The sequence below is a fragment of the Styela clava genome, chromosome 11 (assembly GCF_964204865.1).
Source record: "Styela clava chromosome 11, kaStyClav1.hap1.2, whole genome shotgun sequence".
NCBI classification, from domain to species: Eukaryota; Metazoa; Chordata; class Ascidiacea; order Stolidobranchia; family Styelidae; genus Styela; species Styela clava.
Genome location: NC_135260.1, coordinates 18009808 through 18035787, shown reverse-complemented (window position 1 = coordinate 18035787; position 25980 = coordinate 18009808). Strand labels below are relative to the sequence as shown.

At 35.1% G+C, this 25980-nt stretch overlaps 2 protein-coding genes across 2 annotated transcripts; one reads left to right on the top strand and one right to left on the bottom strand.

The window, feature by feature from the left end:
* The first annotated feature begins 6937 nt into the window (after positions 1–6937).
* LOC120347771 (peroxisome biogenesis factor 2-like) lies at positions 6938–9396 on the top strand. The gene is made up of 4 exons (XM_039417858.2): positions 6938–7937; positions 8116–8363; positions 8518–8706; positions 8970–9396. Exons 1-4 carry the CDS (start codon positions 7666–7668, stop codon positions 9149–9151), a joined length of 891 nt encoding a protein of 296 aa, XP_039273792.2. The 5' UTR covers positions 6938–7665; the 3' UTR covers positions 9152–9396.
* A 5512-nt stretch (positions 9397–14908) lies between these two features.
* LOC120347760 (somatostatin receptor type 2-like) lies at positions 14909–25496 on the bottom strand. The gene is made up of 10 exons (XM_039417841.2): positions 25109–25496; positions 24688–24849; positions 24442–24576; positions 24059–24131; positions 23065–23211; positions 22046–22275; positions 19401–19576; positions 18925–19053; positions 18609–18711; positions 14909–15699 (listed from the first exon to the last, which is right to left on the bottom strand). Exons 1-10 carry the CDS (start codon positions 25472–25474, stop codon positions 15631–15633), a joined length of 1590 nt encoding a protein of 529 aa, XP_039273775.1. The 5' UTR covers positions 25475–25496; the 3' UTR covers positions 14909–15630.
* Positions 25497–25980: the final 484 nt, after the last annotated feature.

Sequence of the window (25980 nt, the reverse complement as noted above, 5' to 3'; positions counted from 1 at the left end):
ACGAATAATGAGGTGGTCGAAGTCACTAAAAAGCTGAACTCTAAAAGGAAGAAGTGGATGAAATTTTTTCCGATGAATAATGAGGTGGTTGAAGTCACTAAAAAGCTGAACACTAAAAGGAAGAAGTGGATGAAATTTCTTTCGACGAATAATGAGGTGGTCGAAGTCACTAAAAAGCTGAACACTAAAAGGAAGAAGTGGATGAAATTTTTTCCGACGAATAATGAGGTGGTCGAAGTCACTAAAAAGCTGAACACTAAAAGGAAGAAGTGGATGAAATTTCTTCCGACGAATAATGAGGTGGTTGAAGTCACTAAAAAGCTGAACACTAAAAGGAAGAAGTGGATGAAATTTCTTCCGACGAATAATGAGGTGGTTGAAGTCACTAAAAAGCTGAACACTAAAAAGAAGAAGTGAATGAAATTTTTTCCGACGAATAATAAGGTGATTGACGTCACTAAAAAGCTGAACACTAAAAGGAAGAAGTGGATGAAATTTTTTCCGACGAATAATAAGGTGATTGACGTCACTAAAAAGCTGAACACTAAAAGGAAGAAGTGGATAAAATTTCTTCCGACGAATAATGAGGTGGTTGAAGCCACTAAAAAGCTGAACACTAAAAAGAAGAAGTGAATGAAATTTCTTCCGACGAATAATGAGGTGGTTGAAGTCACTAAAAAGCTGAACACTAAAAGGAAGAAGTGGACGAAATTTCTTCCGACGAATAATGAGGTGGTTGAAGTCACTAAAAAGATGAACAGTAAAAGAAAGAAGTGAATGAAATTTCTTCCGGCGAATAATAAGGTGGTTAAAGTCACTAAAAAGATGAACACTAAAAGGAAGAAGTGGATGAAATTTTTTCCGACGAATAATGAGGTGGTCGAAGTCACTGGTTGAAGTCACTAAAAAGCTGAATACTAAAAGGAAGAAGTGGATGAAATTTCTTCCGACGAATAATGAGGTGGTTGAAGTCACTAAAAAGCTGAACACTAAAAGGAAGCAGTGGATGAAATTTCTTCCGACGAATAATGAGGTGGTTGAAGTCACTAAAAAGCTGAACACTAAAAGGAAGAAGTTGATGAAATTTCTTCCGACGAATAATGAGGTGGTTGAAGTCACTAAAAAGCTGAACAGTAAAAGGAAGAAGTTGATGAAATTTCTTCCGACGAATAATGAGGTGGTTGAAGTCACTAAAAAGCTGAACAGTAAAAGGAAGAAGTTGATGAAATTTCTTCCGGCGAATAATGAGGTGGTTGAAATCACTAAAAAGCTGAACACTAAAAGGAAGAAATGGATGAAATTTCTTCCGACGGATAATGAGGTGGCGGAGGTCACTGAAAAGCTGAACACTAACAGAAAGAAGTGGATGGAATTTCTTCCGACGGGTGGTGAGGTGGCTGAAGTCACTAAAAATCTAAACACTATAAGGAAGAAGTACGTTAGGGTTAGATGATATTTTGTCTTATCAATTTTGAGGCGGTTGAAGTCACTAAAATACCGAACATTGGGAGAGTTAAATAGCCAAAACATATCCCGACGGAAGTGAGATTGGATGAAGACCCTGAAAACGGACTGATGAGTAGGCATGCCCCTTTTAGATTTATGAATTGAATCGATTCAAATCGCAATTTTTTTCGAATCTGATTTACACGATTCGAAAGAAAGAGAGCCATTTAGCGAAGAAAAACAAACACTCCAAATAACACCAATTGCCAGACGGGAATGTAAATGAATTTTTCGTTATTTACTTTTATTGATCTGCCTTCATTCATTTTCATGTTCAGCGCAACACACCCTGATCATCACTCGAGATGCTGACGTGCTGTGTGGGTAATTAATTTCCTTCAATCTGTCAGTTGAGTATTCCACTGAATGACCTAAGTTTCTATCACACGCAAATTTAAATGGATCGTATACCCGAAAGTTCGTTGCAATTTTGTTAAAAATATGCAACAGCACACCTTCTCTGCGACTAAGTTATAGTACGCCTTGACATGAATTGATAAACGATCAGATACCGACTTCTAGAAAACATTTAATTTTGATTGAAATTTAATTTAAACTTCGTTGAAATTGAAATATTGGTACTACTGAAGTATGCGCACCAAGATGTCGCACAACCTGATCCCTAACCTCGTACACCAGTGATTTTCAACCTTTTTTGTATCGCGGAACACTTTTTTTATTCTAAAATTGTGACGGAACTCCAAATGAGATTTTTGGAAATAAACTATATTATGCAATTAACTGACATCGATCATTTCGGAAAAAAATAAATTAACGAGATTAATATTAGCTTGTCAACTTCAGCTGGAAAAGACGTTACACATATTCCGATTCAGAGCTACCGATGAGCTAGGAACAGAAATGGTATTTTAATGTAATATCTGGGCCTGTTTCGATGAGTTTCAATTTTTTATTCTGGCTGGAATTTAATTGAGAGAGACAAACACGCAGCTCTTGCTCGACGACTCTCAATTTTTCGTGTTTTTATACTCTTATGGCGGCCAAGAAAAGGGTGGGCAAAATCGAATATTTTTTTCGAATCAAATAATTCGAATATTCTTAACAAATACCATATAGTCCAATACCGAATATTTTTTATACGCAGCAGGGTCCAGAACGTCGGAGGTAGATTTGGAAATTAATAGAAACATTGAAAATCGGCAACAAAGCGATTTTTACTGGTTAATTTCGTCATATGCGCTGATATTTTGTCCCCCTGAACGTTTTTAAATTCCCGCCATTTGTTCTTTTGCGCAACTATTAATTCCCGTGGGTCTGCGGAGATCGAGATTTCATATTATTGATATAACTATGAGTTCACATCAGCGACAGATTTCAATGACATTAAGGAGTGATTTCAAAGCCAAATTAATTGTATTCTGATATTTATCTTTTGCGCCGACTCTGATCTAACTTATCGCCGTTTGCAAATTAAATGTCCCAGTTTTAAGCAAATAATATTATAATTATCGTCAACGGGATGCACACATTTATTATTAAGACGACAATTGACTTTCTTAGGCTCAGTGTTATTTTCGAAATAAATCAATTTGATACTGTGATTAGATAAATCTGTGAAGCTGTGATTGCGTGAATAAAGAATGTTGATTTAAAATCTGAAATAAAGGCATTTCTACGTTGTCGTTTGGCAGCACTCTTGAACGATATTTTACATACGCGACCTGATACCAAAAAATTGTAAACAATTTTGTGCCCAAGTGCTTTTCGTACCTAGTAGAAGGGAAGACTCTAATTATAATTAATCACCTCAAGTCACCATTTATTTTACAACAAATCAATACCCCGACCAATACATAGCTAATAACGTTACCGGGAAATTCATAATTTTATTTACGGGATTCAATTTTAATTACGCAATTCAACACTCCACTTGACGATTTTGATGATGTCACGCCCTAATTAATACTGCAAGAAAAGCTTCAAAATGCAACAAATGTAGTCAATTCCGACGATGACTCCATCCATGGTCGAGTATAATGTTCACATTTTTGAAACATTATTTGGTCAAGGATGAAATGGATCACTAAAAATACACGCCGAGCTATTAGAAAGTCCATTAAAAGAAAGTATGGCCTGTCATTTCTTATCTGGTTATAAGTTTTTATACCGGCTTTTCAAAACTCTGACTCGCCATTTTCAAATCTATGCTATTTATATGGTACTCCCGTGGTATGTGAACCAAGATGGCGGACACACGAACGTAGTATGTGTACCAAGTTAGGGTCAGGCCATAACTTCAGGTACGAATACTATAGGAGTCACCTGGCTAGTCCCCGAACTCGTAATAGAACTAAAATGAGGAAAATTTGAACAAAATTTTAGCCTAACCTGGTACACATACTACGTTCTGGTGTCCAACGTCTTGGTTCGCATATTACAGGAGTACCAATTATATAACTCAAATTTTCTGACGACCTAAAATTGCCGTTTTCACCATGTATCGAAAACGTCTTTGTAACTCTTAATTTCCGAAAATGATTTTCTATTCGGGTCATGCATGCGGAGGCTGGTAACTTTATTTTAGATATCTTATTTGGGTTGACGTTTCTACATTTACGGACTAGTGTCGGCACGCTTTTTGCAAAATAACAGTGGAGGCCGAGGGTGAATTCTCGCGTAATCCAAGCGATCGATTTACCGGCGTGAATTCCGTGCCCAAGCAAAGCGGTACAGATTATGTGGTATTGTACATACGAATAGTAAAATGGCATTCGAATATTTTAATATTGTATTCGCTATTCGAATATTTTGCACAGCCCTAGACCGGCCATGCTTAAAAAACTCATTTCGCAAAGATAGGTAGTAGAAAATGATAGCAAGATTGGAAGCGGTTGTGAACCGCGCTTTGTGAAATTTATATAAATCCATCGGACGGTTAAATATCAGTTATGACGTCATAATATTGCAAAAAAAGCAATTTTCCGCGGAACACCCGGAGGTCTCTCGCTGGTTGAAAATCAATGATCTATAGCAGTGGCCGGCAACCTTTTTTAAGTAACGGACCGGTAAAGCCTGACCAAAATTTTGGCGGACCACCTTTATACAAACGAACTAATCTAATAAATAATATGCGTTAGAAAATGTATGTTGACAATACATTCAAAAACGAAGGTGATACTATTCACGTAACGTATTTCTTACGTTAAACCCACTTCGATCTTTCGTTTTTGTAATTGCCATTTTAAAAACCCAACCTCACATGAAGATAACAATGGCATTGTACGTTTTCATGTCACCTTTCTGCGGACCAGTAGTGACCTTTCCGCGGACCGGCGATGGGCCGCGGCCCGGTGGTTGCCGACTACTGATCTATAGTATATGAAGGAATTTGCATACAATAAACAATGGAATAACTGTTATCTACAACATGACTATATTACCATGCATTTCATATTTGCAGATTACTGCGATATATTTTTATATACCATGAGTTACGTTATCAGATTTAAATTAATACGACAAGCATTTAAAATAGTGCTATCGGTCATAGATTTGAACATTTTGCGCAACACAAAATCATCCTAGTAAAAGTCCATACTTTTAAATACCAATCATTATCCAAATTATTTGCAAAAAGCGGGATAAAGTATAAATTATATTTCTGACTTGCGACAATTTTTTCGTGAGTACGTAAATACGAATGGATTTTTTTTATATTCGGGCACTTCAATGTCCGCATATATATCTTTTATTATTTTATAAATACGAAAATATGTATCAAGAATTAATTATAATCGGGCAGTTTACCACACATTTTAAGTCCATGGATCGCCGTTGTATTTTGTAAATACGAAAATAGGAATCAAAAATTAATAATAATCGCGCAGTTGACCACACATCTATGTACATAGATTGCCGTGATATTGTGCCCGAATATAATTTATTTTTGATTCCGTATTTCATTCCTTGAACTTAATATCTGTTTTTATAAATTTTGCAAGCAGTTCACGCACGAAGACTTTGAATAATGATGTATTAGTCAAATCGAAGTCCTGTTAGACCACTGGTTCTCAACCAATGGGCCATGGGCCACTGGTAAGCCTCAGAGGCATTTTGAGTTGGGCCACAAACATATTATAAATTACAAGGTTTGTTGATCTAGAACAGCTAGATATGAAAATATATATATATTAATTTGTTTGCACATTACATCAAAATTAAAAAGAATATAACGAGAATGTCATGGCCTTCAATTCGCCAGGCTCGAACTGAGCATAACATATAAAAAATTAACAAAAAACGAATCCACGAGGACATTGTCTTATAAATACGAACAGAACAAACATTAAATTACCCAATTCCTAATATATTAAATTTTCAAGTTTTCCTCACTATCCGTCGGAAGAAATTTCATCTACTTCTTCCTTTTAGTGTTCATCTTTTTAGTGACTTTAACCACCTTATTATTCGCCGGAAGAAATTTCATTCACTTCTTTCTTTTACTGTTCATCTTTTTAGTGACTTCAACCACCTCATTATTCGTCGGAAGAAATTTCGTCCACTTCTTCCTTTTAGTGTTCAGCTTTTTAGTGACTTCAACCACCTCATTATTCGTCAGAAGAAATTTCATTCCCTTCTTCTTTTTAGTGTTCAGCTTTTTAGTGGCTTCAACCACCTCATTATTCGTCGGAAGAAATTTTATCCACTTCTTCCTTTTAGTGTTCAGCTTTTTAGTGACGTCAATCAGCTTATTATTCGTCGGAAAAAATTTCATCCACTTCTTCCTTTTAGTGTTCAACTTTTTAGTGACGTCAATCACCTTATTATTCGTCGGAAAAATTTCATTCACTTCTTCTTTTTAGTGTTCAGCTTTTTAGTGACTTCAACCACCTCATTATTCGTCGGAAGAAATTTCATCAACTTCTTCCTTTTACTGTTCAGCTTTTTAGTGACTTCAACCACCTCATTATTCGTCGGAAGAAATTTCATCAACTTCTGGTATAGTTTGGTACCACATGTAATTCTAGTTGACCTGGCGCAACAATTTTTGCATATGTCGTTCCTAATTCCTCTCTGACTGCGCCATTCAGAAATAGCCTCACTACGGTACGACGTAAAAGTGTCGTGATAAGACACGCCAAAATATACGGTACGGATGGTCGTCTAAAATGCGCAGGCGATTAACCGAAGTCGAGCAAGCTATTTCTCTCCTTTTCTCGTCGTGACGATCCCGATATGAGAAAGATCGCTAACGTTAGCAAGTTTTTTAGGGTCTAGTATAGTTTAGTACCAAAAACGAGTTTTGCATATGCTATTCCTAACCCCACCTGACTATGCCATCCAAAAATTACGTCACTACGAGTTACGACGTCACCATCACGTCATAGGGATTGCCAAAGTATAATTACAATCGCCCGAAATGACATCTGCGCCGCCGATAACGAACTTGCTGAAGCCGGCGATCTCTCTCCTATAATGACGAGAGAAATTGCTTTCTCGATTTCGGGTGATCGTCTGTGCCTTTTGGACGAGCATCCGCATACTTCGGTGGGCCTTATTACGCCACTGTGACGTCGAAATAACGTAATTTTTCGGTGACGTAGTCAGGTGGGGGTTAGGATTGACATATGCAAAAATTGTTGAGCCAGGTCAACTAGAAGTACATGTGGTACCAAACTATACCAGACCCGTTTTTTATGGTCGGCGGCGCAGATGCCATTTCGGGCAAGATCAATTTCTGACAAGCAAACTCGTAGGCCAAACTCTACGACAGTTACCGTACTAATTTAATTGTGTATTCTTGGATAGTCTCTCACAATTAACTTAACTGGGGTTCACGCCTCTTTCTTGCATCAACGGGGCTCAGATGACCATGCTAAAGTCGCACAAGTTCTTGACTGGTGATAACTCAATACCGTAACGCATACAATCAATTATAACCGACGACGTAGCTCTGTGACAGAGATCTATCTCACAGACGCTCTAAGCAACGATCGTTTACATTTACAAACAACTTTTTCACTCCCATTGTTAGGGTCTCTATCTCTACCATTTGCGATTGCGTTAGTTAACTTACGACTTTATCTCTTTTATGAATGTCTGAGTAACAGGTGATATTCGTTAAATGTATATATTTCAGACTCTCAATATCTCTGTACGGTAGCACGGTATTCATTGCTCAAATTCTTTCAGTTTTATATGACTAAGTGTTTTGACAACATGACAGCAGAACAACCAAAGCAACCCTCTATACCCTGCATGAGAGTCACACAACTTGATGCTCAAGATCTGGATGAGTATTTAAGTGATCTCCTTATGCGGCAGCAATTGGACAAATGCATAAAGTTTCTTTTTCCGGAAAAACTTTCCAAAATTAAGCCAGAGTTACAAACTGCTCTATATAGTTTGTTGATGTGTTCTACAGTTGGCAGGTTTCATCAAACAGTTGGACAGAAACTTTTTGGTGTCATGTAAGTCAAGAACATTTTAATTCTCAAAAGTATTGACTCATTTTCATTAAAATCTTGATTTGGCAATTTAATGATATCTTTGATTATTGTTATTCATTAAACTAATAATATTACATCTTCAACTGCCATAGAAATATTTTAAAGCAAAGTTGTTATTGAAGATTTTATTCAATTTCAGGATGGCAAATTCTTGTGATCTCAGTGTTGCTCCTAACAAAAAAATTTCGAGTTTGATTATACTTGAAATTTTTTTATATTGGTGGAAAACAAGATACAGAGATAATCATCCTACGATGATATCAAAATATCCCAGAATCTCCAAATTATTGGATATATTGATCAGTTGTATGAAAGTATTGGATATTATTAACATTTTGAGATTTCTCCGTACTGGAGAATACAACAGACTTCTCTTAAGAATTCTTGGTGAGATTTTAAATAAATGTACATCTGGCTTACTAATGTAGAAAGTACGACTGTTTTGTTAGCGGAATGCTTCAGAATAGCGCATTAGGATTCGTATCTTAATTTTCTAATTTTTTGATATAATTATATTTTTAATTCATTTTTTTTCCTGCAGGTCTAAGAATAGTATTTGATCATCCAAATCCAGTTCCAAGTTCAATTTCATACACCATATTAAGTCGTGATATTTTGTGGAGAGGTTTTGCAGAAACTTCCATGTATTTTTTGACACTGTTCGATATTCCAAGATTGAAAAAATTTTTCAGAAGATATTTTCAACCATTGTATGAAGAAGGAAATCTTGGTAATTATGATTTTAGTGATTGAAATTTGTAGTAATGTTATCAAACATTGTTGATTTTTGCTATGTTTATTCTATTTTCCAGTGCAAAAATTATTTACTTTGTAGTCAAATTTTACAAGATTAGTATTTGGAATACAGGTTTGCTGCATTATGTTCAGAATATCTAATGAATAATGCTAAGTGGATTTTGAGCTGACATTTGTGTCTTATATCAGTACTGTATTTTAACTAATAAACACTAATTTTATGTTAACCATTTTCAGCTACCCAACCAGACTTGCAAGTGTGTGGAATTTGTGAAGATTGGCCTACACAGCCTTATGAAACTGCATGTGGTCATGTATTCTGCTATTACTGTGCATCAACTGCAATATCTTCAAAATCTAAATGTGTATTGTGTGATTCGATTATGGATAATACAATAGGTCCAAAAATAGTGAATTGAAAAAATGTATCTCAAAATAATTAAAACTGCTAAGCAACTTGTAAAAGGTCGAGAATAACGAACAAGGAGAATAATTAAGTTGTAAGCGTGATATCAAGAAATATTCTGGAATTCCTTGGAAATTTCTGTCAACTATGCAATAAAATTTCTTTGTTTTTCACACACCTCTATGTACTAGTTAGTTCATGATACATTTTTTCATCATTGATCTTTCATGAAAATATTTGAACAAAATCTGTGAAATACTTGTTTGCCGTTATTCATTGTTGGTTTGGCCTGCTGGATGCAAGCATATAAAAAGGAAATTAAAAAATTTATAATAAAGATAATTGTTTTGGGTCCTTTGGGACTTCGAGAGAAAAAAATAAAGAAGTATTTGACGCATACACCCCGTCTTCAATATTTATAATTACTAATTCTTTTATATTGCGTTTACGAGACGAATAAACATACATACATACAAGAGCTGGCGCGAAAAAAAAACTTTCGGGTAGCGGTCCTTTATAAAATGCGCCCATGTTTGGCATAGTATGTGGTTTTACATCTATTACACGCAAAGGAACTCGGGACAATTTTTAAGGCTTCGATATATACGTTGGGTTCGGTGACCGTACATTTGAACCCATGTGTATATTCACGGGTTCAATCTATATGCAGGTGCTAAAACCCATGGGTTAGTGTGGGTTCAACTATCCGAAAAACAAAAAAAATTCCATAGGTGCAATAGCATACAGGTGAAATTGCCATGGGTTCAAATGTAATGGAACCGTTGGGTTCATGTCTGAAATAATTAGCCTGCCCTCAAGATTGATGCGAGGTAGCGTTTCAGCAAACGAGATTTTGTGGGAGGATTCTAAACTAGCGTACTTAATGGAATATAGGTCCTGGTTCTGAGAGGTCAATGTCACACCTTCAAACATTGCACTCGCGTTTCTAAAGTAGGTTACAACTTTTTGTTACGATCGTCTCAAGATTACTAAGTTATTTTCTTCTAATAGAAAGGGTTGTCCATTTCAATTTGTCCTAATGGACAATGATAGGGGCTCCAAGATATAATATACTTTTGATATAATAACATTTTTAATTAAGTGGTACGTTTTGTACATAGTGTAAATAGCTTTTCATAAACCGAGAGTTCAATAAAAAAAAAGAACCTGTGACAATTTATGTATTTATTCATGAGTTGTATTGGGTGGTAACTGACTCAGATGACCGTAATTGGTCGTATCGTTACCTCACAGTCATACCGAAATCTTTTGTTCCAATTATTTTGTAATAATATTATTTTATATTATGTGTTCTGGTTGACGAAATAATAAATTCTCACACTTTCTCCCTCGACTGAACGTGAGTGTAACAGTGGCAGTGTCGGATTTACATGCTTGTCCATGGGAGAGAAAGATTTAATATTTTGTCAACCAGAAAAAAAAACGAGCATTGTGGTCATCAGAGTCGGCTCCCCTATATTCACTATTTTAATAATGTATAAATGACTGACGGTTACTGCGAGGAAATGGTGTAATGTAGAGTTGTCTACAATATATTTTCAGGTTCGGCTATATAATTGTTTGAGTTTTGTACCCAATTCGGTACCGCGTTATAGGATATAGGTCTGTGGTTAGAACCCCCACAAGGCCCATCTCTTACACACTGTTGAATTTTTCCCCCTTTACAGAAGACTATCTAGCAAATATAGAAATGCTGACATGCTGAATCGATATCTAATGTCTAGGTAATTGGATTTATGGGACTACATGTACAAAGGAACGTGCAAAACGACAACATTTATTGACTTTGTTAACTTTAAAATCCGGAAGTATTGTCTAACTCAGGGATGTCCAACCCGCGCCCCACGGGAAGAATTCGTGCGGTCCACTTGAAGTTTTTATACAAATACGAACATATAAACATATTCAACATAAAAATTTCCTGTTATGACATCAAATCTTACTAGAATTTAGGCTATAATTTCACGCGACTCTGCCATAAGAAAAGCGTTGTTATGCGCCACAAATTATGATTTTACTCAAGCGTTCAACATCTGTAGCGATACAATGAGTTTTCTACCCATTGTGAATTCATCAATAGTTGAAGTCAAATACCGGTACTGTGTTTCATCAAAAACAAATCCACTGGTAAGTCTGGAACAAAAAAAGAGGAAGCTTGTGGATGAAAATCGAAAATATCAAAGGGATTGGGAAGAGTTGTACTTCTTTATTCAAGTGAAAGACAACGCTATATGCCTAATATGTCGCAAATCTGTTTCGAGCTTGAAGTCTTATAATTTGAAAATTATAAAGTCCAAGAATAGGAGTAAGCTGGCCAACGAATATTTGACAAGCCAGTTGCATTGTGCGTTATCAAAACCACCCGTTGATATTAAACATTGGAGCAATATAAAAACATTTTGCGCTAGTTGAAGAGAAAAAAAATTTTTTTTTCATTTTTTACTCCAATGTATGTGCATTTTGCATAAAAGTTGAGTTGAATTTCATAGTTCATGGTCTTAGTGTGCATCTTGTGTTCAGAAATCCGCAAAATTGTTATGAAATCTAGGCGTTTGATTTGGCGACGCTCAGATTCCAACGTAATTAGGACATGGGTTTGTATTTAATTTTGGTAAAAACAATTGCGGTCCGCAATGAATTTATCCGTGTGAAAGTGGCCCGCGACACTAAAAAGGTTGAACATGCCTGGTCTAACTCAGTGGTTCCCAAACTTTTTTACATCGCGTCACACTATTGAGCACTTTAAATATTCGCGGCACAGCACACCTATCATAAAACAAGAACATTTCTACTCATAAAGCCAGTTTGCTATAAAATAATATATAAATAAGTAAGATCAGATAAGGGAAATTTTATTCATGTAATATTTTTTATTCTGGTTGGCAAAATATTAAATCTCTCTCTCTCTTCTTGTATACCCTGTACTTAGTAACAGGTATAGAATAATAATGGTGAATGTCAGTAGGACTGTTATGCTTGGTGCTCCTTCACTGCAATTTGCGGACGAATCTGAGGGAGATATATCCCTAATTTCCTGAGAGAGACGCACTCGTAGGCGAAAGGAATTTACCAATAATTTAGTCTAAATTTACACATGTTATTGTAAATTATGTAAAATATGTGCGGCCGCACGGGTAATACGTGGTCTCATGGCGCACCGCCGATCACGCACTTCGGTTTTGCTCGCCCTTCCCCGATCCACGTTACGTACGCCCTTATTATTATCACAGGTATTCTCACTTTTGCACAACCTAATTCCTTTTTGTTACAATTTGATATGTTTCTCTCATAGCCAATATCATTCAATAGTGTTATTGTCGTCGGCACTTGCGGGAGAAATAAAAAAAGGCAAATAAACTGTATTTCATTACAACAATTTGTTATTATATATCGCTAAAAACACTGGTTTTGGTTCAAAGTTGGTATAAACCGCTGGACGTATCTTTTCGCGTTATGAATTTTGTGCAAGGCTCTAGCATATATTGATGGCAATGATCAGGGTATTTACTATGTAGAATCGCCTATTCGAATTTTCAGACCGCAGAAACTATTAAAAAAAAGTAACCGTTTTTGTGTTCGAGATATGAAATAATCAACGACCAATTCTACCACGCTTTCTTGAACTGCAATTTACAAATGAAGGTTTTATTAAGTTGTTTGCATCAGTGTTTGAACTACCACGCGTTTCGCCAGATTACTGGCGTTATTACAGATCGCAAGGGCATAAGGCAGAATATTTTTATCGAATCGAATCATTCGAATATTTTTAACGAATTGTCGAATATCGGGAATTTTTAGTATATATATATACAACAGGCATACTGAACGCTAGACATTCGAATGTTGGTAAGCTATTTCCGCCAGTCCTCTTTTTTTACAAGGAACAATTAATTCACAACGGCGAACGTCGAAGTTTGGCTTTATATTTATGTGAGAACTATGCGTTTATATCAGCGACATGTGTTAAAGACAGCTAATAAGGAGTGAATTCGGAATTTTATTCAGATTTCGATCTTTTGCGCCGGCTCTCATCTTTCTCCTCACTGTTTGTTTATATCTGTCTCAATTTTAAGCAAACTATATTACCATTTTTTAATGCGAATATCTATGAAGACGATGGTTGACTTTATGATTTTACTTTTCTATTGTGCCTGTTTTATTTTTGTATTCAATAGTGAATAAAAACTCGGCAAAGTCATTGCGTGAATCCAGAATGTTATTTTGAGTTTGAGAAATAAGGATTCAATAAATCGGCAATAATGACAAATCTTTACTAGTCAAATATTACCTCCTTAGTAAAATTTCGCACAATAATTTGTTACCTTGTTTGACATTTTCAATTTTACAAAACGGTGTTGGCGCGCTTTATGCAAAACTTGGAATTGAAACAATACCCAAATACGACTCCTCAATTTTTTTTTCGTTTCTGTTTGTTGGGAAAAGCCGTGAGGTAATTCTCGCGGAATTCAAGGGATTGGAACTTGAAATCACTTAAAATCTATTTAAAAATGAAATCGCTTCGCGGCACACCAAAATCATTTCGCGTAACACTAATGTGCCGCGGCACAGCGGTTGGGAACCACTGGCTAACTATTGCAATTCAATATCACGGCCTCCGCACCGTCAAAACTACTCGAAAACGTTCCCAGCGATCGGACAAACGCTTTTCCATCACGGAAACGACGCCAAACACTTCTAAATCTTGAACTGGAAGTATATACTGTAGGCTATAGTGTGCGCTATACAGTATGGCAGTAGGCTACATATATAATGTATAACTCAGCGCTCTGAACCCCAAAAGCATTCGAGTGTGACTAGATTGATGGCTCGACAGGTACCCGCCTCCAAATCACAAAAAAAAAGTTTGTTTTGCCCGATCGCAATGGATTTTCTGGGTTAGCCAAGTTCCGTCCGATTTTGCCCACAAGTTTTCAGGGTAAGCTAGAATTTTGTTCGCGCTCTAGAATGTATTATTATTAGCTATCACTTATGGCAGAGTTATCCAAATTTTTTGGGCCGCGGCCCCCTATTTGTGAATCTTAGTTTTGACGGACCCCCATCCTATGCCGTATAAATTTATGTGCAAAACCAACGAGAAAAATTAATGTTTCATTTACAACACAGCAATACACACGACATTAATGTGATGAATTAGTTTGCTTTTCACTGCACAATTTATCGATTCTCGGAGCAATTTGTGACAAGCAAACTCGTAGATTCGAATCTACGGCAGGTCTAGACTTATATTTTGTCATCATATTGGTAAGAGTTGAAAATGCCGCCACATACTTGCGGGTCATTGCAAAAGGCAATTAATTTTAATTACTTTTCTGACAGAAATGAATATTTGTTCGTAACGCTCAACCAAAAAAGACGCAATGACTTTTTGCTTAAAATCAATCATTAAAGACCGATGGACGCAACGCTCAATCAAAAAAATGCAATGGTTTTTGGATTAAAATCAATCTTTAAAGACCGATAAGACTTTTTTAATCTCGCTGGGGACCCCCTGTGAGGTCATCAGTTTGTGAAGGACACCCAGTTTGTGAACTCCTAATCTAAGGCTTACTCAATGCGTGCTGCGATTTATGACTCTTGACTGTGTATACGCACTTTCGTGCCACCACGCCACCTCACCATCGTGTCAAAACAGCGCCGGTAAGGATGATGTTTGCTCCCTTTATATATTGTGCTACTACACTGAACTACTGGCCAACAGAATATTTTCAGACGGGATATCATACTACCGTTTAAGTTCTAACAATAGTATTTCCGATTATATTGTTATAATAAGCAATTCATAGGTTCACAAAAAGTTATACAGTTATGCGATCGCATAAGACAAGAAAAAATGTTTGAAACAGTTTTTTCATCAAGACAGATGTACATGGCACATGCACGATCGAATATACATCGATCATATATTTAAAAGATAAAAATAATATGCATTAAAAAATGAAACATGGAATGGAAAAAGATTGTCGATGCTTCAAAACTAAAAGTAAGCCGGTGATTCCAAGTCGATAACATCACGACCTAAACCCATTGGGTTCATACGTTGGAGTGGCTGCCTGTTTAAATGTTTAATGTTCGTTACCGCGAAAATATTCATTTACAACTCATGGGAATGTAGTATCAGTTAGAAATGGAAATTGAGAATCAATTGAACTGTCCTTCAAATGACTTTGTTGTCTGCTCTTAAATCTATAGCTGACACAGTCGAAATTCCCAATACCAAATTTTTTGTCAAGCGTATGCTTGCGACTTTCTGGTATAACCCGGATTGTTTTTTGCATGCACAAAAATATCATGGACCCCTCTTGTTGTTGTGTCGTCAATTGCTCTCGGATATGAGTCATCATAACTGCATGACTGCGGGCGCGGCATCAGGCTGTGGTATCGCGGACGGAACAACGAAGGCGCCAATCTCAGTGACAACTGTGTATTGTTATAGTCAAATCTTTCCGGCAATTAAACTTTGCATTGTAAGTTACCGTTTGTATCGCATCCGTTGGCAAGACAAGGCTCTTCTTCGGGCACCTGAAAAGTTTGAACTAAATCCATTAACATTTCATTTAGAATAAGATGTAAAGTTTCCCAAAATATGAGATATCACGACTTTTACATTCACCTCGATCAACATATCGTCACGCTAATAACCGAATTGCGTAAGTCATTTTTGGCAGTTTTGAGAAAAACGTAAAAAACTTCCTAATAATTTTGTTATGCAATTGAGAGTCAATAATTTGCCATGGTTCAATTTTTTAATCGTAGCCGGATTTAAGTTAACTTGTATGACGTAGTTAAGTGACGTCATAATGGCGCACTGTGACTTAGGCAGAAATGTGGCTATGACTTGGGGACATACGCAATTTGCAACTTCACTATATGCACCAGTCCTGAAAACTAAACATTCCAAAAACGAATGTAATTCTCAGTATCTACAATGTCTAATCTCCAAAATAGCTAATCAGTTTCAATTAAATCATTTTTTATGTTTAAAAATATATATTTCATCAATATAACACGTTCTGCACACCCACCGAAATAGGACTAAGATTAAATATAAAGAATAAAACAGCAATGCACCCAATATAAAAGCCAACAAAGATAAATTTGACTCGGACAGGGAATATCACAAGTGTACGTCTTCCTATACTGTAGTAAAAATTCAAATTAATACACGCTAAGCTAGAATCCGAGATGCAAAAACTCGAAAATACTTCGCCGAGGTTATTTTGCCTTTGTGACGTCACAATAGTACTGCGGTAACAAGGATAATTCATTATGACGAAACAATTGCACAAATGTGCATGTCATACTAAATCTCTATTTTTATGGGTTTCGGAATTCCTAAAATAAAATCTGAGTTAACAGACAGGTGCGCAGCATTACATAAATACCTATTTTATAAAAAACTCAAAATCGCCAAAAATGACTTACGCAATTCGGTTATTAGCGTGACGATATGTGTTGGTGCTATTGTAAATATATATACACATACAAAAAATAAATTGGCATTATTCAAATAAATTTGAAAAAATGCATTGTGCGTCGCATTGTTTCAAAACATATACGGTATTTATAAACACATTCGGTAAGATAGGTATATATACATATATATATATACATATTCTGTATAATTTTGAATGGAGATAATGAAAATTAACGGCATCGTTGAAATAGTGTTATTTCTTAAAAATAAGAAACGCAATTGTTGGCGTTAAGCTAAAAGGTATGATCAAGAGTGGAACATTGAGAAAAAGAAATAAAGCATTTTTTGTAAAAGAACCTGAGTTATCATCGTTATTATATTCATACCCGTCATTCACTAGCGTACTGCAGAGGTATATGATTCATTATATTCATTGGGCACACGTGCTTACAACGGGTAGTGAAACGTCGCATTTGTGTTCTGATGTCAAGTATATATATTTTATTTCGACATCGCATTTTATAAATTATCAATTCAATGACCCCTCTCCCACCCTTATTTTTCTTGAAGTCCTAAACACTACAATATTTTAAATTGTACAAAAATCCATTGTTTATTGTAAATCAAAAACTTTGCCAATTTCATTTTTCCTGTAGTTGCGATGAATATCACGGAAATCATTCATCCAATTTTAGCTCAAATGTTTTTACATAATACACTATACCGACCTAAGGGCGCCCTTTGGGAAGTTCTCTGGGAAGATGCAAAATTAGACAAAGCATTTGTCAAAATTGTACTGCTGAAAATTGACTGCTCGCTTTTCAAGGTGAATTGATCAAATACTGAAACGTGTGTTGCTTTTCAAGGTGAATTGATCAAATACTGAAACGTGTGTTATAATGAAAAGAAGTTTTTGTTTCGAATAAATAAAGTCGCTGATTTCTCAATTAAATTTAGTTTCTCCCGTCACCACAAGCCTAACCAATTATTGTCGTATATTTTCGATATACATTTGAAAAATCAAAATTTACATTCACGATTCATTATTCAACGAATTAAGCAAAGTTTTATAAATTACCAGTGTTGGTTTTAATATTGTATACCTATATTTGAAAGAGCAATCGTCCCAATTTTGTTTTATGCAAAACTTTTCATTGTTTTGGTGAACGCTTTTGGATATGAATGATCGATTACTGGAATGGAATGACCCATTTCCTATTGGTGTTTTTGTCAGAAAAGTTCCACAGCCTATCAAGAGTTGTTACTTCCTGAGTTTAAAAGTACTTGCACTATTCCAACAAGAAAATATTTTATGTCGAATTATATAAATTTACATTTTCTTCAATATTTCTGTTCAATATTATGCTTACTCATTGTCAGATTAAAATCTCAATGTCAGTGATTATACAATCACAACTCAAGTTAATATAAGTACAATGCTAAACAAATATCAAAAGTGTTTTTGGAGCATGCGATTCGACAGTACAACGAATGAATCGCGAATACAATAAAATGACCCATCGGGTTACGTGACACGAATGTTTTTGTCAATATGCGACCACCGGAGCATATTTTGCGGGTTTTGCGAGGCAATTGTTTCTATGTATTTCCGTATCGTTGAAATTTTGTTCGATCATACTCGAATTTTGCATGTTGTTTTTATTTTCCTATAACGCGTATGCTTCGATATAAAATCGATTCCTTTTTGCAAACTATACCGTGCGGAATTTGATACTACTTCGCCCCACCGTCAAAGATAGTCATGCAAGTACACGCCAAAGGTGTTTTCACGGTACAATCATTATTAATATGCTTCATTGTTCATGGTATTTTCTCTGATTACATAAGTATTCAAAACCGTTGGGTAAACTGGATTTTTTTAAACATTCTAAAATTTGTCTAAAACATTCAAAACTTTATTATATCAATATTGATTTATCATGTATTTCACAGTGGTAGAAACCCTCATTTCTGGCTGATTTCTTTAAAAAAGGAATCATATTATTTAATATACCTGAGTAAGTTGATTGATGTTTATTCGATTGGTCGTTTCCAACGGAGGTTCGGAGTGATTTGTTGCTTCCATTTTCTTACTGAAACCTCCAGTGTCTGCACGACTGTAGCAATGAAATTAATTTCTGTTATTATCACAAATTTTGGTTATACTACAATACGATATAAGAAGGAAATATATACATTACAGGGAAAACTAATACATTTGATTGTTTCTTTAAAACAGGTCGCTTGATACCTTTTTTGTTAAGTTAACCAAATTATCTTCTTGTTAAATGAATAGACTTTCAAAAGCAACTATATGAAAAAAATTATACCTCAAAGTATGCGATGTATATCGTGTGAATGTAGTAAAAGTGAAGGAACGTAGCGACATTGCTATACTTTTCCGCAATCTCTCCTGGAAATTGTGTCCGAGAAACGTGTAGAGAAGAGGATTCAAACAACTAGAATAAAATGAAATATTCAGTCGTCATAATCAGACCAAACTTTGTAACAAATACATTTTTATTTGGATGTTTATGCACCTCACAAAAATATTTACCTGTCACTACAACTAAAAAAAATATTATAGATTCCTCTTTATTCTAGAGTTGAATTTTTACCTTTTCTAAAGGTTTTAAATTGTTTCAAATATTGCATCTAGTTAATAACCAATCTACGCATTATTCTCCATGATATTATAAAGATTCGGATTATTTTTTTTCTTTGTGCGGGTGACGAGGGAGAAAAGCTGCCAATCATTGGCCAATGAACGGATGTTAATTCATCTGAATTGAAAGGTCAATCATACCTGTTGGCAAAACAAAGACAGAAAGTAAAGTCTCGTACGTGGCTGCAGACAGCCATACTGACGTGAATGCCTCGAATCTGCACGAGATGCCAAACGTAGAACGGAAGCCAGCAAACGAAAAATACAACGACTAAAGCAACCACCATTCTTGTGACCTTCCTGCGTGTCCTCTCAGCCTGGGTTATTAAACAGAATTTATATTATTTATTTCAAGTCCCCGAACCGAAAACCTAATAAGTAAACAATAATATGGAGGCCCTAGATCATCGGATTTATTCTGAAGTTTGCAATGTGATCCAACATTAGTATGCCCAAGCGACTTTTGTCTTTGTAATACCAACAATACTTTTTTGCATCTCCAAGTTGATTCTTTTGAATGATATATACAAATAAATTGTAGCACCCATGTTCAAATAACTAATTTTTTTAATTGGAAAACAAATTCTGAAGTAAAATTGTACGAATGCCTGGCGCACTAAATTGGATAAACGATACAATTACGCGAGAAACTCCTACATAATTTGTCTCGATCAGTAGAAAAACATTATTAAAAATGGGGAAATTAGATTAATTATACCTAATTCCAGTCCTGGTTGGTATTTTTATTACTACCTAGAAAATAAATTGAAACTGTTCTAAAACTTTATGTAATAGAAGATCATTCACTCATTATATCCAACACTAGCAGCTCAAAGTAATCATATTTAATATATTACGGGTTAAAGCTGATTTATGCAATGTAAGAAATAATTGGTTGGATCTATTCGTTAGCGAGAGGAACCAACGTTTGCTTGTTTTGTGTAAATCTTGAAAGCGACATGAAGGCTATCATCAATTTAACCATATAGTTATATTATGTTTATCGAAATTGAAATACTTTGATAGTAATCGTTTTTGTTGAGCAAGTGACTTTTATCGAACGTTTTGGAATTTTGTTTTTGAGAAAACCAAATCTTTTTTGGCACATTATACTGAGTGACTCAGTGAAGTAGTTGACATTTATGATTAATCAGATTAAACCAATTTCTGAAATCACTCTTGTTGAAATTTGAAACTTTTCTTGGTAATTACTGGACGCTGACCCTAGGGACATACATGTTTATTTACTCAACCTTGTTAACAAGCTTTCCTCGCTATATACGACGTAAACAAAATTATGATGCATTTGCTTGTTAGTCATGATTTCCTATAGTTCTACTTCTAGAGACCAGTGGTTCCCAAACTTTTTAAAATTGCTACCCCTAAATCGGATCGCCAAAAGCTCAATCACCCCTTCCAGACTTTGATATGCCAACTTGCGCTAGACCAGCATTTTAGCCTGCGATAATCTGTACGACAAAGTTATGTTATTATGTCCATATGAAGTACATTACTAGATGATTAGACTCACTGACAAGATGTGAGCATGGCATTTCCAACTTTTCCGCACAGACTAGTCAAAAGTACGAGGATTATAAAAAAAAATTGTTAAAACAGTGAACTTCTGGATTACAACCTAAAAATTGCCAAATTACCCCTTTGTGGGTAATTACCCCCAGTTTTGAAACCACTGTTCTAGAATCTAGACCATAGCAAGGAAATTCCTCTTCTCCGCCTATCATAATAATTCATGTGCAAGTTGAACTGCATTTCGAATTGGCTTAACTATTGTAAAAGTCCAAAAATGTTTCTATTTGGCCAGTGAAATCAATCTTTTTAACAACGTCATGTTGTTTTAAGTGTCAATTCAATACATATACATCAGCTCACTCAGATATGTGTATTCATTACAAAAGGTGCGAAAGTCAATTTACAAAATAAACAAAAGTTATTGATTCACGCGCAATGTAGAAATCACACGCAAGCTGTTTGCCAACAAGTTTATCTTGTCCGTGAGAAAACTTGCACTTAATCGAAATGTTTTTTCCGATGTCGTTAATAACATATACGTGAATACATGTTATTTAGTAAATAACTCTTTTGCAAATTTTTATAAATTTCTTGCAAACAAATTTTGTGGCTGTTTCTTTTTTAAATCTGACTGCCTACCCAAGTATAATTTGTAAAGTACGCTTTTTGTGGAAAAGCGTTAAATTCCAGAGTCATCAGTATCATATAATTGAACTTGTAATTATAATAATTATTTTCAGCGGAAGCGCAATTTTTAATGTAATAAAAAAACGGTGCTTTTCATATTTTTTCCCAACTGTTGGTTTGTAATGAACCTGCCTAATAACGAGGCTAGCGAAGATTGTGCTCATTAATCTCAAAATCTGATCTTTTTTGAGTTACATGTATATGAATTTTTTTGTAACAACGTAATTATTCTTATGGCATGTCAAAAACATTAAGGGGGTCAGGGTGATACGTAATGTTACATCACGATAAATTTTGACAAAACAAATCACCTAATAGTTTGAGGACTGTGTGGAAAAAAATTGTAAGCATGGGAAATTCCTTCCAAATAGATCAATTGATATATACTTGTGATAGAATGTTGATCAGACAGCATATTATTTCATATTTCCAGTTTTGATGCAGACCAATTCACGGTCTGAATAAGGACACTATCTCAAATTGATAAGAATGATTTTAATCTTGATTGTGCGAGTAACGGCGACGTGTAAAGTTAATGGACCTTTAATTTTTACGATATCTGGTCTCACCTGTCTAGAACGGCTTCTTGTCTCCGAAGGTTGTAGTAATCTCACGACGATCATGGCATAACAAAGCGTTATGACAGTGAATGGTACTATGAATCCAATTACGAAAGTAAATACAATGAAAATATGGAATGTGGGAGAGTTGGGATGCTTGCACATCAGAAAATTATTGTCTGCTGATCCATTGATGTAAGACGACATGTCTAGGTAATCTCGATCTCCGGAAGAAACGCCTGGTAAAATGATGAGAATTACTTGGGATAAAAAAGACAATATATACAAGGCAATAGGAGGTAAATGTCACAGAATTGAATTTTCCGCAAACATAAAATGTCAAATCCAAATCATAGAAAACACAGATAATTTCAAAAAATCATAGATTCTTCCCAGTGCTACTCATGACCACACCAAGAAGTTGTTGGCGTTTTGGGGTAAATACAAGTTTCTAATCCTTGCAAAGATGAATGAGATGACATCACCCCGACGTTTCGACAACTACTAATCTATGTCAGCTCTAGCGCGTAAATTGCCGGGTTAGTACGACCAACGCATGGAAAATGACAATCTTTTTAAAACGGTTTATATACTAGCCAATGCCGAACATTTTATAATCATAAAACAAATGTTCGGAGTACCAAAAGCATTCTGATATCAAAGGAACTCATTTGGTACTGAAAAAAAACATGATGGGAACAAAATTTTGACTCTACTATAAAATTCAACATATAAATTATACGAATATGGTTCTCTAATAAAGCACATATCAGACGCTAAATAATAACTAAATTATATAATTGCTGAAAATGAAGCGTTTAATGCTAGATTTAGTCTTAACAGTCGTTGACAATCAAAATTAAGTGGATTACTTTGGCTGTTTTAAACATTTACACAGCTATGAATTTATACGACAAAACATTAATTTTGCGAGGTATTCTTCGTCTTTTAGACTTTATGTTATGACTGCGCACACGACAAATTTTCTACACTATTTTTTGCAGAAAAAATATCGAAGCTGCGCTGACCTTCAGAGTGTCTTGTTGGATAACCAGTAATATAGTCAGGTGAATAATATCCAGGACACAATTCTCCATCTTCGTATTCAATATAATCTTCAGATACAACGTCAGATTCTGAGAAATCGTTCGTGTTGAAAACAAGAGCACACATTTCTGAATCAAAAATAAAAGTAATAATATGAACAGAATTGCCAGGAATTAATTTTACCAATCTCGATAGCAAACGGCCGAGAAGGAGTAACTTCGAAAAGTTGTTCGCCTCGAGTTCGTGAAATATATTTCACTGAAAATGGCACATGACAGGAATGCAATGTAAATTCTAATACGCGGGTAATGGTCGTCAATTACATAGAAACCAAATTAGATGACAAAAGACATTATTTCTGCCTTTGATGTTGTGTTGTTAATAAAGTAATCAAATTTTTCGTACAATGACGGATTCGTACGTACAGTAATTTATACGAAACATTGTATCATTTCAGGAAATATATTTACATATCCAAACAGTCAATTGAATTAATAGGTGCTGGGAAATAATCATTTAAAGTGGGATTAGGTTACCCTAAACACCTTAATTGCAACGGAAAGTTGTAATGCTCCAAGGCATGTATTTATAGGGTGTCCGATTTGGGGATTTATCTCACTAAAAGCGTTGGTAATCGTTAAATTGGCGAAATAGATCATAGGTATCTCCCTTCAAACGGATAATTCCTATTTATAAACATATTTCGGTCATGTTTAACAAAATAATGATTAAAGCGCATCCCGAAACGCCGACTGTCTATATCGGATGACGTCGTATACACTGCTTATTTGAAAATGAAAAAAGTTACAGTGCTATCTTATATTTGCAGTTCTAGCCAAGAACTTAAGGATCTGCCTACTTATAAACTAGCATTTGTGTTTTCCTGTTTCACTTCACATGTTGCTTCACACCTTTGTGATACCGAACTAATTATCTTCTAACTAATGAAATAAAAACAATTGCAGAATAACTTACGTCCGTGTAACTTTGTGTAAATAAGCAATGGAATCACCATTACAAATGACAGAAGCCAAACCAGCAAACATACCTAATGAAAAAAAAAATAAAATTGTGCATATTGATACATACCGACATAAATGTTCAATGTACCGCGAAGTAATACATCTTGGTTCGTTTTACGTTATAACGTTTGGAAACATCATACACCGTAATTACCATCTTATTCCCATTTGTCGGTATTTTGAAAAATATCGTTTGATCATTTAAGATAACAATAACATCTTACCCTTTATAATTTTGGGTCAAAAATAGGATTGGTGCCAAGCGAGCGTTTGAAATAAGATAATTGATTTGAAAATCTGTTAAACTAACTTAAGAAGTTTTGTATCTTAACTTACAAAAAATGTATTCCTATTTGTTCTGTATCGGCTTGATGTGACGACGTAAACAACAGCAAAATATCGATCCAGCGACATGGCTGTCAAGAAGAATATACTGGCAAAATAGTTGAGATATTTGATTGCTTCGACAATCTGGATTTGAAATAAAAATAGTATCACATTACCGTCCTGATTTTCCCAAATTACGTCTACCACAAATAACATGATTTTATCCGAGAAATCTTAAACCCAATCTTAAATTACCTTACACATTCCCACACCGAAAGGCCAAGACAACAATACACGCTGTGTTGAGCTGAATGGAAGCGTTACCAAAAACAAAGTGTCGGCTATGGCAAGGTTTAAAATATAAATATTTGCAACAGATTTGGTCATTTCCTTACTTCCGATAATGACGAACATAACCTGAAATAAAAAATGAGGGAATTTATAGAATACCGTTGTAGATGCCTAATGTAGAACTTTCACTATTTTTAAAGTCACAAGTGGTCACGTTGGTTCCATGGGTGTAATATGATATTATTTTAACTGGAAATTACCGATTACTGAGCATTAAACAATAATTGATGGGTTGTCAACTAACAGTTTTAGTAACCTTGTGCTGCACTTGTATATTTTGCTTAGCATGAAACAATTAATCAAAGTATGTATAAAAATAACATACCAGCCCGTTCCCGATCAATCCAACAAGACAAATAACGCAATAAATGATTGGCACAATAATTTGACTCGGTGAAAAATATGTCTTTATTTCGTTATAAAATTTCAATTGTTCTGAGCAGTTCAATGTTGGCCCATCTTCCACTGAGGTTATATCTCCAAACGGATTGAAAGCATTGTATTCCGATTCATTCCCAAATGGGCTTAAGTCAAATGGTGGCATTTCGTACGCAGGGCTGTCGCCAAAACTACCAATGTCTCGAGATGGGAAAACAGATTCAGGATCTTCTGCTGCAGAAGGTAATATCCCAAATGCAATATCGCCTGTAACAGTCAAACCAATAGCTGTGGTTTCTATATTTGGCTCCATAATATCTGCAACAACATTTTTTCCACAAACAATTATCAAGAATGAATAAAAAAACAAATTTTGAGAAAATTCAATTTCCTGAAACATCTCAGCATTTATCTCCTTTTCCAGACCATTGCTCATTTTATGTGACGTCAATAGTCGATTGAAACAGTTCTCTAGGGAAATTGTCCGATTTCAAGAAAACATAAGTTTACAAATATCAGCGGCATTTTACAGTAACACAGACGACTATTACTGAACACAATTTCGTGTGAGTGACACTTGCGATTACATATTTCGTTTCAGATTTCAGATATTAACATTTTAGTGAATAAAGTTCACTTTTCATAATATATCCATAGTTGGGAAGCTATCCTTAAATTGGATTGGCTTACATTTATCATGGGAGCAGTCTGAGTCTATAAATAATTCTGTGTACTGTATTATTTCTATTCTGGTTAAGTTAAGATGTTTCAGGTACAAAAATACACAGCTGCAATACAACAATAAAAGGCTATATTACG

Coding starts and splice junctions, on each gene's coding strand:
- LOC120347771 (XM_039417858.2), top strand. CDS start 7,666: ATGACTAAGTGTTTTGACAACATGACAGCAGAACAACCAAAGCAACCC. Junction 7,938..8,115: donor CAGAAACTTTTTGGTGTCAT/GTAAGTCAAGAA, acceptor ATTCAATTTCAG/GATGGCAAATTCTTGTGATC. Junction 8,364..8,517: donor ACTTCTCTTAAGAATTCTTG/GTGAGATTTTAA, acceptor TTTTTCCTGCAG/GTCTAAGAATAGTATTTGAT.
- LOC120347760 (XM_039417841.2), bottom strand. CDS start 25,474: ATGGAGCCAAATATAGAAACCACAGCTATTGGTTTGACTGTTACAGGC. Junction 23,212..24,058: donor TTACACAAAGTTACACGGAC/GTAAGTTATTCT, acceptor TTTTTGATTCAG/AAATGTGTGCTCTTGTTTTC. Junction 18,712..18,924: donor TATACATCGCATACTTTGAG/GTATAATTTTTT, acceptor TCATTGCTACAG/TCGTGCAGACACTGGAGGTT.